Below are 19452 nucleotides of genomic sequence, written 5' to 3'. Positions count from 1 at the left end.
TACATCCACTGCCCCAATCCTTCTGTAAGCACTCATTTAACTTCCATCTCTCATAAAGTGTGCTTCAAATCTCCAGCCCAAAAGCACTTTCTCCTTTTGCCCTCTCCCATAGCACACTTTCTACTCCTCAACTGCGGGGCTTCAAAGTTTCTGCTTTGTAGAGCAATCATCTATGCATCTCTCTTTCTTTCTCTCTCTCTCTCTCTTTCTTTTTAGACAGTGTCTTGCTGTGTCACCCAGACTGGAGTGGCATGGCTCATCATAGCTCACTGCAGCCTGGAACTCCTGGGTTCAAGAGATTCTTCTGCCTCAGCTTCCCAAGTAGCTAGGACTACATGTACATGCCACCCCCTGGCTAATTTTTTTATTTTCTGTAGAGATGGGGTCTTAACTTCGTTGCCCAGGCTGGTCCTAAACTCCTGGGCTCAAGTGATCCTCCCTCCTTGGACTTCCAAGTGCACCTTTCTTATATGCCCTAAAGTGCTCAGAAATTCAGAAGGGTGTGGTGCTGAGCATTTTGTATTCTACACACCATCCAACACAATGCCTGGTACTGTGTCAGCACTGAATAAATGTTTATTGAATTGAAATAGGCAAATATTTATTACTAAAAGCGTAACATGGCTTACACATGGAATGTTTATCTCTTTAATTGGAAACTAAAAGTCTATAATATAAACACTTAATAAATGCTTATAAAGACAGAGAAAAGGGATAACCTGTACTTACCATTTTTCATTCCAGTTTCTAGATTTGTTTTACTAACTAGTGACAGAATTATTGTATACGATATATAATTTCTAATTTTTTGAGTTACAGTCACTGGTCTAAGCACACCAAAGAGGAAGGAAATCACTCTATTTGTTAGGGCCCCAGCAGAAAAAGGGTATACTAGTTTTGGCTGTCCAGAGCAGAGCTACCATCTGCATATCCTGAATTTAGACAGTAGTACCTGAGAAAGCTTGATATGGTCTCTTTTTGTCCCAGGAAACAAAAATGTGTGATATCTCTCATGTACTATTAATTGTAGTGTTGGTAGGGTCCAACTGATTCGTGTAAGAAGAGAAAACATCCCAGGAAAAATTCCTTCATGAAGCCCAACATGACTTGAAATACTCATTATGATCATTTAGAGTGAATTTGTTATAATCTGTTTAAGCAGGACCCATAGGACTTATTCTCAGAAATTCAAGTATGAGTTTATACCAGGAAATCAATTATGATATTTCATTATATTCATATAACAAAAAAGAAAAAACATATTAATATATCACTAGATTCTGACAAGGTACCTGATAAATCCAGCAGTCATTTCTAATAAGACTCTAAGTAAATAGGAATGGGAACAATAGTCTATATAAACATGATAAAGATTTTACCAATATTAAAAAGCAATCATCAAAACAGATGGTAAAATATTAATACTAAATCCATTGCCACTAAAATTAACTTTTTATTACTTATTATTTTGAAGATGATAGCTACTGAAATAAGATAAGAATATGAAATAAAGGGTGTATGTATGTTCTCACTTATAAGTGGGAGCTAAATGATGAGAACTGATGAACACAAAGAAGGAAACAACAGACACTGGGATCTACTTGAGGAGGAGGGTGGGAGGAGCGAGAGGAGCAGAAAAGACAACTATTGGATACTGGGCTTAATTTCCGGGTGATGAAATAATCTGTACAACAAACACCTGTGACACGAGTTTGCCTGTGTGACAAACATTCACATGTACACCTGAGGAAAGAAAAAGAGAGACAGAGGGAGAGGGAGAGGGGAAGGGTTGTAGATATTAGGGGAAAAACAAGAAAAATATTTTATCCATAGATTATATGACTGTATATTTTAAAATTCCAAGAGAATATAGAATTTTTGGAAAAATCCACTACAATTAATATGATAATTATATTAATAATTACGATAATTGCAACTAAGGAAGTTGCAAACCAGAGAAAAACCATATTAATCAATAGCTTCTCTTCATACAAACATTAAGCAAATTAGAAAGGAAAATTAGGACAGAAGCATCAAAATTAAGGCAATTTTAAAGCTCTACAGGAAATATGACCCAGTTTCTTCAATGAATAAATAATAAGGGCAAAATGTAAAGAAGAGAAATGTAGATTAAAAGAGACTTAAGAGACATATCAGCCAATTACAATGTAAGATATTTTAGATCCAATTAGAACAAACTGTTAACGGGAAGGGGGAAAATGAAGATAGAGGAAATTATTAAGAAATTACTTTCGGAGTTCCACTTGTGTACTTCTCTTTAGGATATGGAAATCAGTAAGAGAAAGCTATTCCCGTCCTAGCAATGGTAAAAGACCAGGAAATCTCAAACATGATAAGTTTTCTTGAACTCAGAGATCTGAGATAACAAGACAGTCAAGTGAATTCCAAAGAGAAGCCACTCCAAGGAGAGACAGATCCTGAAAGCTCTCTCTCAGCTTTGGCAAAGCACAGGAGAAAGAGGAGGCTGCCATAAAAAACAGATAATAAGAAATCATGTAAGAGTTTAAAAAATTCTTAAAGGCCTAGTATAGGCTCTCACGTTACTTTAAAATCATTTGGGGTCCCAGGTACAAGGGGCACATTTTCAAGTTATTTTCCACAGATCTCCACTGGGTCCTCACAAAAAATTAGGAACAAAGAGGGAAACGTGGTGGTACAAGTATGCAAGCAATGATCAGCTGCTGCTGGGAGACAAACATGAAGCCCTTCCGCTCCTCAAAACCCTTCTCTCAAATGAAACAAACGCTTTACGCTCCTAGGTGTACACGCTGAAAACCTTCTCATCCCCAGGTCCAGAAAAAGATCTCTTGTCTCTGAGAGACGGGCAAAAGTAAGAACCCTTCTGCCTCTGGGGAGAGGGTATGAAATCTTGTGCTCAGAATCCTGCACCAACACTAGTCAGAGGTCAGTGCTACCAGGGAAGGTTTAAGAGCCTGGAGATAGAACTCTTATTTTGTGTCACAGACTTGCAGTCGCTACTGAAAACTAAGGGTGAAACAGGACCACTTAAAAACCTCTCCAGTACCCTTCCCCAGTTCCAGTACCCAGTAAAAATATGCCACTGCTGGGGGAATTTGAAACCTGTGGTTCACTGAAGGTTAAAACAGAAACAGTAAAACCCAAATCCAGTTCACTGCTTGACTAGGTTAACTTAACCTTCCACACTAATTGCCCCAAAAAAGAGTTGTACCCATTTCTAGGCATAAATACAATTGACCTGAATATCTACTGTTCTTATCCACATATTGTTCAGCATTCAGTAAAAAATTAGGAGATCTACAAAAAGCAGGAAAACCCTAACCGTTGTCAAGAGATAAAGCAATCAACTGAATCAAAGTCAGAGAAGAACCAGAGATTGGAACTATCAGACAGGGTGTTTAAAATAACCATATCTAATATGTTAAATGAGCTAATGAAAAAGATAAACAATTACATAAACAGATGAGGAATTTCAGAGAGCTGAAAAATATTTTAAAAGAGTCAAAGATAAATGCTAAAAAAAAAAAAAAAAAAAAAAAAAAAAAACCAGCAGCAGAGATGAAGATTTCCTTCAACAGGCTCATCAGCAGATTAGACACAGCTAAGGAAAGAATCAGTGAACTAAAAGGTGTTCCAATAGAGATGATCTAAACTGAAACACAAGAAGAAAAAAGGGGAGAAATAAATCAGAACAATGAAGGTAAGAGCTCATTTATCATCACAAATTATCTAACACATGTGTAATTGGAGCCTCAGAAGGACAAGAGATGAAGAATGGGGAAGGAGAAATATTTGAAAAAATAATAGTTGAGCATTTCCTAAAATTAATGAACAACAACAAATGACAGAGCCAAGAATTCAAGAGAACCCCACACAGAGTTAAACACATACATGCATACACCCCTAGACATATCATTAATATAATAAGACCTTTGAAAATCAAAGATTAAAAAAAATTGAAGTCAGCCAAAGGCAGGAGATTTTGGGGTACTTTACATACAGAGGAATAAATATAAAAATTAAATCCAACTTCTTGGAAATGATACAAGCCAGAAAACAACTGGATGACATATTTAAAGTATGTAAAAAAAGAAAATGTTTTTAATATTTTAGGTGTGATAATGGTACTGTGGTTATGTGTTTTTTTCTGAACAGGAGCCCTTATATTTAAAGATTCATCTTGAAATACTTATGGATAAAACAATAAGCTACAGAGGATTGCTTCACAATAATCAGGGAGGAACATTCCCCTGTGGATGAGGGTAGAGATAAAGGAAGACTGACCACAAGTTTATGACAGTTGAAATGGAAGTGACAGGAACATGGGGATTCAATGCAATATTCTCTCTACTCTTATACACTTTAAAGATTTCCATAATATAAATTTTTAAAGAAAGAGAAATTTCTAAAAAGAAGAAACAAAATGGACAAAAGAGGTAAGCATATCACAACACATACTCTACTAGGTTTTTCTGACTTTTTTGCCTCTATTTAACTGTTCCTGTGTAATTCACAGAAAGTTCACAGGTCTCCAAACTGAGATCACAAAAGGCTGCAGCCACCCTCCCCAGTAACATCAACCCAACAAAGCCTACCAGTGCCAAAGCTCTCTTCCCCACACAGATTGCACCGTCCTGAGTCCATCAGATTTGAGAAGAATCTCCATCCAGCTGGGGTCTCATATACAGGGACCTTCATTGATTTGGCCACTCTGAAAAACAAAATTTGAGAAAAGTCGATTCATATACCTCATTTTCAGTTTTTTCTCAGCATAGTAGGGGAAGTCTTTAGGATCTACTAATTCCATAGCTAGATTTCAGAACAATCTGGGTAGTGTTGACAGATTTCAGGATATCAAGTCATAAGTTAGAAAATAATAAATAACCCATTTCAATGGTTCTCAACTTTGCTTTCTCCACCATATAGAAAATATTAAGTTAATATACAGAATATTTTTTACATTTGTTTCACTTCTATACATTTTTCTTTATCTTTTTGGAAAGAGTCCATGTGGGGATATGAGAATCTAAATTAAGAGGGTATTTGGGCACAAACACTTTGCAACATTGTTTAACAGTATCTACTAAAGATGAACTTACCCATATTCTATGAACCAGAAATTCAACTCCTAGAAATTACTAATGACATGTAGCAGACACTGTGATGTGCTGCTCAGATTTACCCCGACCACACCCACCCACCTGCTCCCCAATGGACACACGCGTGCACACACACATACACACACACTTTAGACATCTTAGGATGAAAATATGCATCCTACCAGCTACTAGGAATGCTGATTGCTGACAGCTCGCAGATGTGGCCCCTATTCTTTGCCAAAGAGAGATGTCTCACCCCAAATCATGTTCCCATGCCTGGGTTAATCCACATTCAGTGACTGGTATAAAGGGTTCTATAAAGACCTGGCCTCCTTGCCCCAATTTTGCACAACTCTAGAGGGCCATTTCAGCTCCAGAGCTCCCCACAGGTTGGCTGAGGCCTTTGTTGTGACTGCATTTCAATCCAACTTCTCTGTGTTCAATCCTCCTTTCTCACTCCCCCGTAAGTTTTGATCTTGAATGCAACTTTGATCGTGAAGGCAGAAACGAATAAACTTCCTGAAAGCAAATATCTCTCAGAGTTGCTTCCTGGGGAACACAGTGTGCAATGTTGCTCAACCGGGTGTATATATAAGATTTTACAAGAATGATCATAGAATCACAATTTGTAATAATTGAAACAATCCTAATGTCCATCAAAGTAGAATGGACAAATAATTTGTGATATACAATGTAATACTATAAATCCTATTGTGCAAACTATGGCCACATGCAACAATTTGAATGACTCTCATAAATACAACCCAGACAGGATCTGGATTATGATGGCTTGACTTACAATTTTTTCCCCTTTATGATTGGTTTATCCAGATACAATCCCATCGTAAGTTGAGGAGCTCCTATGACTTATGGTGGGGTTGTGGTTTCTACTGAATGACTATCGCTTTTGCACCATCATAAAGTCAAAAACTCTTAAGTTGAACCATCATACATCAGAGACTGTGTGCTGTGTTGCCAGCATTAAATGCATTTTTGACTTAACGATATTTTTGATTTAAGATGGGCTTATCAGGAGGCAATATCATCTTAAGTTAAAGAGCATCTGTATTAAGTAAAAGAAGTCAGTAACAAAGGTATATACACTGTATTGTTCCACTTAGATAAAATTCAAAAACAGCCAAAACTTATCAATGCTGTCAAGTTTCAGGCTCAGAGAAGTCAAGTTTTTGTTCAAAGTCTCACAGAGGTAAGGGGCAGTGCTAGAAATGGGACCCAGATCTGCTTAGTTCTCTTCATGTTCCATTCCATTACACCATCCTGTCTCTTCAAATGTCTTAGTGCTTCATGAGGGATGTAGATCTCAAAGCAGGCTAGGGAATGAGCTGATACCACAGACATTGGCCTGAAGAGTTTCATCTTCCCCACATGCTAGCAACTGAAAGAGAAAAACACCAAATGCCTACCAACAGCAAGATTTAGTTATTTAAAGGCTGTGAGTGCAGGGGATGACCATAGAGTGGGATCAATGAGGGTCTTGAGAAAGAAGAGGAAGAAAGACAAACACAGGATAAAATACACCACATAGTAATGATTCCTTTAGGTTGGCTTTGCAGCCAGCTAAAGGAAAAAAACATCTAGAAACTCTTGCCATGGGAAGGTGAACACCTCGCTTTTCACAAACCCCAAATACAATGAATGTGCTCAGGACTGAAAAATTGTGTGCTGCCTCTTCCAGTTTGTATTGAAAAGCACTTTTCAGGTGGTCAGCTGTTATTTCAAATATTCTGTCTTCTCTCTTTTTCAATGGTTTAAGAAAGTTATAGAATCATGCTTACATCCTGGTAGGAACAATGAAAGAAACCATCCACAAACTGTACAGCAAAGGTAAATTTTCATTTACCTTTATAATAACATTATTTTCATGGTCAGAAGACTATGGAAGGTCAGAAAAACATTAATTTCATCGTCAGAAGCTCAAGGAAGAGAGAATAAGTCACACAGAAGCCTTCTGGGACAGCACATAGTCAAGCCTGGATCAAAGTTAATTCAACAAAGATGAATGCATATGGATGACAAATAAAATGCGCAACATGGGGCAGAGGTGAGGGTGAGAGTGAGGGTACAGGGTGTGGGGATGTATGTTCTCTGACCAAAACATTCTTGTAGGTTCAAAGCCAAGTTGGCAGGTCTGAAGGGAGGGAAAAGGATTTCCCCAGCTCCCACCCTTTCGAATTAATCACTGTCAGGAGGTCATCAAGCTGAAGGCTGTGGCTGGATTTTAAAGGAATGGATACTTTTATAACTATGAGCCACAGTTGCAGCTATCCAAGCCAAAATAACAATATGGGTAATCAAATTCCAGGATGCTGGGTATGAGTTAATTGTGTCCTAGGGTCAAAAAGGAATTTCCCTCTCTCCTCCCTCTCCTGAACTTGGGATTCATCCCAAACACAGCATTCAGCAGATACCATGCGTTAGACAGGTTTTTGGCAGGAGGCCCCTGGAATCTCTGAAATCCTCTAGTACAAAAGCTGAAAACGAAGTTGCCCATGCTGAGGGACTGAACCCTTCTCCCCAGCTGCTTGCCATTGTGTGGGGGAGATAAACATGAGAACCCACTTCCTAGGAAAGGCCAGAGTGTGAAGGGAAAAAAGGGAAAGTAACCTGGGCCACATTTTTCCTGCAAGTGAGAATGAGCCTGAAAACTATGCTCGATATAACTCTTTAGTCTGAATTTTAAAACCTCCTAAAATGTGACTTAGGTTGGAAATTGTCTCAACCTAGCTTTCCAACAGTTTCTCCCCACTATTCCTTATGTGTTCTATGCTGCTAACAAGATGAATGATTTCCTATTTTCCAAATATACCCTTAAGTTTTGTTGCTGTATATTGCCCAGTCCTTTTATATGCTATTCATTTTTCCTGGATTAATCCTTCTTTCTCACCTCTGTCAGAATACTTCAAGTTGCCTGAAGACCTACCTTAAATGCTTTTCCAGCATAAAGCCTGTTATTTCATTTTGTGCTCTTATAATGGGATTGCTTGTACTAGATAATTTATAAAAAATAGAAATTTATTTCCCACAGTTCTAGAGGTTGGGAAGTCCAAGATCAAGGCACCAGCATCTGGTGTGGTGAGGCCTTCTTGCTGCACATGGCAAAGGCAGCAGGAAAGCTAGCCTAATTCTGTGTAAAGGCTTTTTTATAAGGGTCTTAATGCCATTAATGAGGAAGGAGCCCTCCTGGCCTGATCATCTCTTAAAGGCCCTCTCTCTGAATACTATCACATTGGCAACACCTGACTTTTGGAAGGAATGAAGTTCCAGCATGAATATTGCAAGCGACAAAAACTTCCAAACCATAACAAAGCCTGTGGCAAAGACTCCTAGGTGGTCAAAAATCCATCTCATCTTTTCGGACACACAGGTGGACTGTAGTTCTCAACCTCCCTTGAAATTAGCTGTGGTCATGTGACTGAGTTCTAGCCAATGAAACTCAAGTTCTAGCCAAGGGAACCCCTCTTTCAGATCTGGCTATAAGATCTTTTCATTTTCCACATTCCTTCTCCTTCTGCCAGCTTGATGTGGACAAATCCAGCAACCTTAAAAGCCTTATGTTGAAGATAGCTGACCCACGAGAGGGGAGGACCTGGATCTCTGAATCACCATCTGGTACAGAGTCAACTATGAATCAGGAATACCTGTTTTTAACTTTAGGAGATTGAAAACACCTTTTTATGTGCTTGAGTGGTTATACATCTTGGGGATAGTTTTATAGTAGCAGCTACACTATCTTAATGAATCTAGTCCTTTCCTCATCACTGAAATCAATCCACGTGACCCTTCCCACTGTGGAGCTTCCGTGGTATAGGTCTTTATGTTCACATTGTCCTTGCACATGCTGTGTGCTGACTGAACACTTTCCCTCCACACACAAACACTATCACCACCACCAATGTGCTAGAACTTCTATGAGGGCAGGACCTGCATCTTATATGTCTTCATGGCTCCTTCAATGTCTAGAATAAAACAGTGCCTCTCCAGACTTGTCCTCAATAAATGCTATATGATTTCAGTTGACTAATAAATATTATTTAAGGAGTTGTTAAAAGGGTTTTTAAATAGCAGGGGACTAAGTAAATCTATTTTTATGGTCTTTTCTCCTTGAAGTTTTCTTTAAAATATAATTAAGTCATTTCTGCATGTTTTATCTAAATTAGTCATTTTGAGAAAAGATAATTTCTCCATGTATTAATTAGTGGGGCTATTAGGATGTGGCAAAGGCATATCTTAGAAAGACAGATCTTACAGAATGAGGGGCAGTGACTAAATGATCATCAAAGGTTTGAGGAGCAAAAGGACACATTACTTTTATCTTACCATTCTGATGGTCACGCTACCCTTATGTGATCAAACAGGATAGTAAATACAAAAGTACCTTAAAAGTGCCCTGAAAGCTCACTAAGCATAGGGGTGCTGACATATCCACCTTTGCGCCTTCAGTGTCCTGGCCAGTGCTTGCCCATAGCAGGTATTCAAATATTTATTAACCCAAAGCGCTATATCATTATGTATGATAAGAGTCGACCGGAATATCATATATTGATGATTCTTTGTTTACCTTGCAAGAAAGTAGCCAAATAAACACAGGCTGATCATATCAAGTGCATGAGGCATATCCAGCTGCTCTTGGAATCCTCCTTCAAGAAAGTTGTGACAGATTTAAAGAGCACAAGATCCAGGTCTCTTCCTTTCCTCTGTCTTCAAATGTCCACTTTCTTGAGAGCCAAGAAGGGCCCATGGTACTATTTTCTACACCCTGAACTCTCAGACCCCTTTTAAGACCCTCAAATACACAGATTAGAAAAAGATATTTGTGTCATATATATCTAACAAAGGACTTACATGCAGTTTATGTTTTAAAAAACTCTTTTAAACAAGGTTTTTTTTTTCTTTTTTTCTTTTTTTGTTTTTAAGGCAGATAACCTTAAAAAATAGGCAAAAGTTTTGAACAGGCACTTTACAAAAGAACATATTCAAATAACAATTAGCATATGAAAAGATGCTCAACATCACTAGAGATCAGAGAAATGCAAATTAAAACTACAGTGAAATATTACTATGTATCCACAAGAGTAGCTGGAAAGAGTGGTATTGCTAAGTGCTGGTAAAGATGTGGAGCCCTAATGTACTGTTGAAGGGATGCAAATTATTACCAATTGTGGTGTATTTATTCAATGTGGTATATTCACACAAAGGAGTACCTTAGGAAAACAAAAATGAACTGCCTGCCATTAGATGAAACAATAAGAATGAATGTCATGCTCATAACATTGAGTAAAATAAGCCAGACCCAGAGGAATATAAACTGTATGATTTCATTTATGTATCATTCAAAAATAGACAAAACTCATCATTGATGGGAAAAGTCAGAATAGTGGTTACCTCTCAGGAGGAGAGAGAATAAGTGATCAGAATGGGGAACAAGGAAGCTTCAGGTGCTATTCTGTTTCTTGATCCAGATGGTAGTTACAAGGTATGTTCATTTGGTGGAAAATTCCTTGAAGTAAACATTTATGAGTTGTGCCTTTTCTGTATGTCCATTATACTTCAATTAAAAGTTTATTTAAAACAAAAAGCTCTCTGCAGTGGTTATGACTAAGTGCATGTTTGAATTAGCGATGTTTACATAATCCCAAGAAACAAACTACTGAAGATGGAGTTTAATAGCATCCTGGATATATTGGTTAATGTCTAACAGACATTTAACACAACAGCCCTCAAGTTAGCTCTTCAATATTTTCACATTGATGAGTTCACTCCCAGATCCCTTCTTTGATGTCTAGCACTGCTGGCTGGGGCTGCTCTATGGTAAAAGGCTTATATGAGTTTGTACTTTAAAAGTCTGTTTAAGAAAGCTTACCTGGTTCATATATGAATGAGGCAGAGTTCAGCTAAACCTGGTTTTCTAATAGCAATCTTAAAATCTACTCTTAAACCCATTTTTTTGGATGGAACAACTCACACTTTCAGGTATTAATAAAATAAACATAAAACATGAGGCTATTATAATAAGGGAACTACAAAAGTTTTTCAACCATATATATAAATTTTAGCAAAGGGCTCTTCAATCCTGGGACCTCCATTATTTCAGCCTGGTCTAAACCTCAAAATCCACATATTAAATAACTCCTTCCTTGCCTGTCTTATCAGAGAGGTTGTAAGGTTCAAATGGGATAGTATATAATTTTGCAAAATGGCCTACAGAGTTGCAATATTGTCACTGCTCTTAGTACTGGACCTTTCACTTAACCCAAAGGGAACTAAATATATCATTTAAAGAATATTTAAAAGAAAAAGCAAAAGATAACTGCATGTCTCATAGTATCTCTAAACTTCTAGCGTTTGACCAATTATAAAACATATAAAGGTGGACCCCAACCCCATGGGCCTTTTTGCCGCTTTACCTAGAAGCTTCTCCACTTTCATTTTAGGTAGGTGTCATGGGGAAAAGGACTCTTTCCAGTTAGATCTTAAATTTTGTTAGGCAACATTGGCAGGCAGATTTCTGAAAATCCTGACTTTACTGGAAAGAAACAAAACAAAACAAAACAAAAACTTGGCTTTAGGAAATTGACCAAAGATCCAAGAGAAAAATAGTAAAATTGAAACTACCACACTCTCTTCAACTGTTAAATAATCTGGGCCCCTACATCTGGGAAATTAACAAGTGTCTGTATTTACAACCTTGATGCTTGAGCACTTTAATGTAAGCTGTTCCTGGCTCTGGTTATTTTCAAAGAAAATAAATTGCCAAGGGTCTAGGGCTGGGGAATTTTAAGTCTCAAGTGCTCCAGCTAAGTTGAGAGACAGTTAAGAGACAATTGTCAGCTACCCTTCAGGCTTCCATGAGTTGTTCCCAGACTAGCAAGACATGAATCATCTTCTTATCTTTTTGTTTTGTTTTGTTTTATATTTTCCAGGTTATACAGACCTCTTATTGAAGCCTTTTGGAAGATGTAAAATCAGTTCATTCACTCCTATAAACTAAAAGTGGTAATCGCTGACATGACAGCTCCAACCCAGGAGATAAAGCATTTCTGTAAAACAAAGCTTTTTATGTTTCTTAAACTATTTTTGTTTGTTGTCTTTTCTATGTCCAATTGGCATGTTTTCTTAGTATTATGAAATCTTGTTGAATCTATGTCATAAGACACAAGGGAAAGGACACATCTAGGCACTGTACATTAAATGAATATACAGCAACTATAAATGGATACTTGCTCTAAAAGAAGAAGAAAGAACAGAGAAGACTAGTATTTGTATAATGCTGCTTCACTACTCTATGAGTAACAGTAATTCTATGAGGCATGGGTATCCATTGAAATACAATGGCATTATCAGTGTTCCCAAAGCAAACACCTGTTCCTTGCTATGGTGTTTCATATTGGATGCTGTTTCAGCAAGGCCACAGGGACTTCACTGTCTGTCCCATGTTCTATAAGGGGGGGGATAAAGAATGGCCAGAATATTCTAAAAGTTGGGTCTAAATATAAGAAATTGATAAATGTAATCACATTAAAAATTATAAAATTTCCATTTGTCAAAGACACTCAAAAAACAAAGTAAGCCATAGATTGAGAGAAGATAGTTGCAATGCATAAAATGGAAGGATTAATGGCTAATCTAAATGAAGAGGTCCTACAAACTGATAAGAAAAACTCAGATGACCTAAGCAAGTCACAAAGGAGGAAGACTGATTGGCCAATATGAAAATACATAGTAAATCAGGGAAATGAAAATTAAAATAACAGCCAGGTATCATGTCACATGCATCACGTTAACCAAATAAGAAAAAAAGAGGCTTGGCACAGTGGCTCATGCCTGTAATCACAGCACTTCAGGAGGCCAAGGAGGGTAGATCACCTGAGTTCAGGAGTTCAAAACCAGCCTGACCAAGATGGCAAAACCCTGTTTCTCCTAAAAATACAAAAAATTAGCCAGGCGTGGTGGTGGGCACCTGTAATCCCAGATACTTGGGAGGCTGAGGCAGGAGAATCACTTGAACCCCGGAGGTGGAGGCTGCAGTGAGTCGAGATTGCACCGTTGTACTCCAGCCTGGGTAACAAAGTGATACTCTGTCTCAAGAAAAAAAAAAAAAGAGGCCAGGGCACAGTGGCTCTTGCATGTAATCCCAGCACTTTGGGATGCCAAAGCGGGTGGCTCACAAGGTCAGGAGATCGAGACCATCCTGGCTGACAGGGTGAAACCCTGTCTCTACTAAAAATACAAAAAAAAAATTAGCCAGGCGTGGTGGCGGGCACCTGTAGTCCCAGCTATTCGGGAGGCTGAGGCAGGAGAACAGCATGAACCCGGGAGGCAGAGATTGCAGTGAGCCAAGATTGTGCCATTGCCATTGCACTCCGGCCTGGGTGACAGAGTGAGACTCCGTCTCAAAAAAAAAAAGAGAAAAAAAAGAAAAAATCTAATAATACCAAATGTTGGTGAAGTGTCATGAGAAAACAGAAAAGAAAAAAAAAAACCACACAACAAGATTATAAGTTGGTACACTCACTTTATACTCAGAGTTGTTTGAGAATTCCTAGTAGACTTGATCATAATCCAGCAAGCCCCACTCTGGTATCTTTCCTAGAGAAACTTGAACCCACGTGCACAAGAAGATGAGGCTCAAGGATGTTTACTACCACACTATATGTGAAAGAGAAATAGAACTAAATCAGAAGCAAGCTATTATCCATCAGAAAGGCACTAGACAAGCTGTAGTTTATTTCTACAGCGACAAACAGCTATAGTCCAAGGCCACCAAATTATAGAATGCAAAAGAGCCACAAAAAAGAAATTGTATGTACTTTTGTCTTGCAATATTATCTCAGACTCCTGCTATTTCAATTACTGTTTCTTCATCAATAGTCCATATGGAAAACCTAGTGGGATATTGCTCAAACTCTTTAATAACAGGTTTCAGATACTTGCAACACTGAAGAATAAATGGGACTAAATGAAGAGACAACACCACCTGGCTCAGAGAAGAAGCCAGAACCCACCAATGCCACTAGGGCTGTGAAGGAACTTGGAAGATCCCCATAACTATGCCTCTGATGGCAGAAGGCAAGTCTGTGCACGCTAGCTGGAGCAACTATAATTAATTAGCCTGGGCATTTCCCGAGATTCTTAGTGTCTTTTATTTACATGAATAGAACTCAAAACCTTTCCTGTTGTTTTTTTTTTTAAACTAAGAGATGCTGTTGACATTTTGTGTGCTATGAACATTTCCCCTTCCTTTTCTCCTGCTAACCTGTCCACCAATATCACAGAAAAGAATTCATCAGTCCTGTATATGGTTCTTATTTTTGGCTCTCTTTAGGGAGTTCCTGCTTTTTGGACAATAGATTAGTATCTCTCAGGGCCAAAACTCTACAGATTCCAGGTGGAGATGCCCTGAGCAGGGCGACATGCAAACCTTTGGGTTCCCTTTGGGAATGTGAGTGTCAGCTGTCCATGATGGGTTCAGAATACCATGGATTGAACACCACATTCCACCTGTTTCATTTCATCATGTAACTCTGATCTGTGACCCAATGGATGACGCACATTGCTGTTTCCTATGAAGCCAAATCAGGTCACAGGCTGCTCTCTCTGTCTGGTTCCGAGAAGACAAGCATATATCAAGGGATGCAGAGGCAGCTACCCCACCTGAAAGGAACCTCTTCAAGACTGCATTTATCTTCCCAGGGTTTTCTTTGGTCACTCAGGTTTGTGTTTAATTTTATCAGGAAGCATAAGGAAAGGTCATGCCATACTAATTCTGCTCTAATGTTGTCTTTTAAAGAAACACTTCAGTTTAATGACACATAGTTATGAGGAAAGGGAATATTGAAAATTTCCCTTTTCAATATGATGCTGCTTCAGTTCTTTGCACACATCATCCACTTAGGTAGGGATACTCCTTGTATCAGTGAGGGCCCCAACAGAATTGATGGCACACTCAAAACTGAGTAATTTGAGAGTTTAATACAGGAACTGTTTACACAGGTGTGGCTAGTGGAGAGGGCAAGTAACATCAGGGCTACCAGCATCCTACTCCTAGATTGATTACTGAAATCCAGGGACAGATCTGTGTGGAGAGGGCTGCCTGGCAGGAACCTTGACCTTCAGAAGAATCATGTTGCCAGCCTACGGAAATCCTATAGAGAGAGAAAGAAATCCCTGCCTGCATTCTCCTCCTTCTGTCTAGTAACTGCAGTGCTCCCAATTGCCAAAGCCCAACTAAAATCTGGAGGGAAGAGGGGGTCTCTTGATAGTCCCTGTAGTTCAGTCTGCAGGACGGGGAGCAGAGAGAAAGAGATGGGGTGGAGGTCTTGAAGGCAAATGAAAGACACCAGTACACTCTTCATCCATCCCCTCCTGGACTCAGAGCACTTCCTTACTTTCCAGGTTTTATCTAGCCAGTCCTCTCTTTGTACCGCCACTGCAAACCCCAGGAGTTAGACACTCAGCACAGGATATTGCGTTAGATGCTGGGACACCTAACTCCCTCTCTAATCCGTAAGCTTCTTGAAGTAAGTGCTTAAAGACACTTGCTCATTTCATGCAAACGTCATGGGGCCCATCAGAACATGGACTCCTCCTACATTAGTATAAAGATGATTTAGATTCCAGAACTTGGTCTTAAAATACCAGTGGAAGCAAATACATGGGATGATTGAAAGTTTGAGATAAGCAGGGAGATTACAGCATGTTCACACCTATAATCCCAACACTTTGGGAGGCCAAAGATGGGGGATAGCTTGAGTCCAGGAGTTTGAGACCACCCTGGGCAAAACTCCTGGCTCAAAAAAGGAAAAAGTACAAAAATTAGCCAGGTGTGGCGGTGTGCACATGTAGTCTCATCTACTTGGGAGGCTGAGATGGGAGGATCGCTTGAGCCCAGGGTGGTCTGGGTTCAAGGGTGCAGTTAGCTATAATCATGCCATTGTACTCCAGCCTGGGCAGCAGCAAGACCCTGTTTCAAAAAACAAAACCAAACCAGAAAGCTTAAGATAAATTAAATGATGGTGGATGAATTTCCCAATGGAATTACATACAAAGGGTTGGCTGAAAAGGTTAATAACATTTTATGTTAATTCACCAAGTCCAGTGCTATAAATTTATTATGAAAAGGTAAGAGACTATGGTAAAAGTGGCTTCTCTACTTTGGTGGGATGTTTCAAAACCAAATGCTCATTTCGTAGTAAAACTTCACAACGAGTAGAGTATACATTTCTCACATTTACACAGAGCACCTTGTGGGGTTGATGGTTTCATTCAGCACACATGGGAAATGCTGGCTAAGATTTACCAACCAATATTTTCTTTATATGACTATGATAATGGTGGAGTTCTAGGGAATTTACTCCTACTGAACACTTTTGAAGAGCAAGGCAGAAGGAGTATGTTAAATGCTCTTAACTCACATCAAGGATTCCCAGCAAGATGCCTTGTCCAAAGAGCCTTGAGAAAGGAGACGTTGGAAGGGGATGCCTTGGAAGCAGAGATACTCCTCCTCCAGATCCTAACTTACACTAAGCTCTGAACTCAGCAGGGAGGGGCAGCCCTGCCTTAGCGTCCACTCTGGGACTAGCCTAGTGGGGACAGCTGGAGGCATGGTTAGTGAATGTGGCTGACAACAAGTCTGTTTGGTATCTGAGTGACGTGTGCTCTGTTCCCCTGAGCAGTCTTGTTCTGGGGTTCAGGCCCAGGGAAGGTTGTAGGGGAAGAGGAAGGAGATGGGAACAGCAGCTGTTTGCATTCAGGATCAACCACCCAGTGCTACCTGCACTGAGACCGATCCTCTCTCAGAGGGCCTAGTCGTCTCTGGGAGACAGAGACCAAAATAGGTTGGTGAGAACAGGCAGTTCCTGAGATCAACTGGAGAAGCAGAGACTCCCCAGGGAGATGAGAAGGCCACTTAACTGACCCTCCCCCTTCTCTGGAGACTAAGGCAAGGACCATGTTTGTCTGTGTGGTTCTATTCCGTGCTTAGGTTAGGAGAAACTTTCTACTAAGAGAAGGGCAGGGAGCTTTTACTTCAAGGACTAACTGCCAGAGAACAAGCAAGCCTGCTGGTGGCAGAAGGGCAAAGGGCTAGTAGAGAAGTGAATGGAAGACTCCAGGGCTTCTGAGCTTGGAACTGCTTCAGGGGCAGAGTCTTGTGGTGGGGGAGGGGGCTGGTGAGCAGTCCCTTTAGGTCAAAATCCCACAGCCAACACAGGAGGGAAGTAAAGACAATGGAGCAGGAGGAATACCTCTCTCTCTGTCAGACCAGGGCTGAAGCCTAAGCTGTGCCTTTTGTGCTAAAGATATCCCTTCTTCAAGACCCAATAATTTATGGCTATTAAAAAGTATTGTAGCACACTGAGTTTCTCAGAACACTTTAATGCCATCTGCGAAAGCGCTGTCATAATAAATACTCAAATGCAGGGTGTTTGCAATGGGAATAATGCCCCCTTGGTATGTGGTGCCCTTACACAGTGCACATCCTGTGCAACTGGATGCAGCAGCTCACCATTGGCTTCACCTGAATTCAGGCAGAGTAGAACCTACTGTCCTCAAATCCCCTAAGGACATTTATGGTGTAGCAGGAAGTGGACTACACCCTTCAGATATGGTCACACGATGAAGATGAAGAGTGGCCCTGAAAGCCTTTCACCATCTTTGAGCTGTTGAAGACACAACTTTGAATGGCATATTTTATTTTTTTCCAATTGTGTGCCCTGTGCAAAAGCATTTGGTGGTGGTAAACTCTGTGAATGTGTGTGTGTGAGGCCCCATCCCATGTCACACTAAAAATATTAAAATACATCCACATCTCACATAAAAATCTACTTTTTGCCCCAAAAGAACCTGAGAGAATTTGTATAATTTTGCTTTTGAAATGATGAGGCTACAAGTCACTCATTTAATTAACTACTAGCAATGATATTACTCATGCACACTCTGGAAACCTTTCAAAAGAAGATAATATATCCTACAAATTATTCTAAAGTGTTATGGTGATTTCTTGAATATTAAATTTAAGAATAAAGTGACATGTGGTATTTTATATATATTCAATTAAGCAGTTAATCACGTTGGTGCTGCGGATGTCTTCATTTTGGAGCTTATAATTATTTTCAGGTCTTTAAGTAGGTTCATTAATATCAACAGTCCTAGGCAAGGGGCTGAAAGTGCCAATGAGGGATAAAATGCATGTGCGTGTGTGTGTGTGTGCTTGTGTGTGTTTGTGTATGAATGTTCGAGTGGGTAGGTGGCTGTATATTTTGGGGACACAGAAGGATAGTTTAACTCATCAGGACCTTAGGTTATTTCTTGCACAATAAAGTTCCAGGAAGAATCCTCCACCTTTCCTACAACATTCTGCATATCTTGTTTTTACTTTCATAAGGTTCTACAAATTTATTTCTGAACATTCCATCCCAGAAATTCTCTCAGCCAGCTCACATTTTCTCTGTCAATTTCCAATGCAGTTAATTATGCAGATTTGGAATATGAGATACAGACACATGCAATCCCAGCACACTAACCGAGCACTAAGCTATTGACTGAGTTTCTCTGAAAATCTTGAAACAATGTTCCAAGAGGCAGAAAAAAGAAATGATCCTTCACTTACATATTTTCTAGCTGGATGAAATATGACAGTGGATTTTTTTCCCTTCATGAAACCAAATGTGCATATCCAATCCAAATAAAAGTAGCAAATTGACTTCATATGATGTAAACTTTTATTAAACTTGCAGTATGATTACACATATGGAATTCCCAGATAGTGGCCTTAAAGGCCTAACCTAGCAAATAAGCTTGGACAGCGTTTCCCCCTCTTTTTGGCAAGCTGTAAAACATTCTGAGATGGGGGAGAAGGTGGTACTTAATTATTCACCTTCTCGGAAGAGGTTAAAGTTTTTCACACTTTCTTGATAATAAGAACCATCTGGGGTGCTAATTAAAAATGCAAATTCCTAGACCTCTTTGCTAGAATATTCTGGGTTACAGGTCTTGGTTAGAGCCCAGGTGTCAGTACTTAGAAGTAGTGGTTTTTTGTTGTTTTGTTTTTGTTTTTGTTTTTTAATTTCTAGAGATTTTTGTTTTTAGGTAAGTTTAAAATAGTTAAGACAAACTGTACGCAAATGATAGTGGTCAATTAACACACGCAATTGTATATATCTATTCACAGTTTTAATAGCTGAATTTTGATGCACGTATTGTACAGTGTTTAAGAGGTCCTCAAAGGATATTATCTGATTGGGGGTTCAGACTTGAACTGACATTGAACATTTGTGCTGGTAAGAGAGTCTACCATGTGAGCATGCTGACTATGCTAGTCAAACCACAGCAGGCT

General features: G+C 39.3%; 1 protein-coding gene across 2 annotated transcripts in view; it reads right to left on the bottom strand.

Annotated features, from left to right (window-relative positions):
- The window catches only part of PGM5 (phosphoglucomutase 5), a 183780-nt gene that overhangs the window by 71268 nt on the left and 93060 nt on the right, over positions 1-19452 (bottom strand). For both annotated transcript variants that reach the window (XM_005581869.4, XM_045373149.2), the window contains one exon: positions 4596-4711. In XM_005581869.4, the coding sequence (XP_005581926.1) occupies positions 4596-4711 (116 nt within the window). The remainder of the gene's footprint in view (positions 1-4595; positions 4712-19452) is intronic.

This window comes from Macaca fascicularis, chromosome 15 (genome assembly GCF_037993035.2).
Source record: "Macaca fascicularis isolate 582-1 chromosome 15, T2T-MFA8v1.1".
NCBI lineage: Eukaryota > Metazoa > Chordata > Mammalia > Primates > Cercopithecidae > Macaca > Macaca fascicularis.
This window is presented reverse-complemented; position numbering and strand designations above follow the sequence as displayed.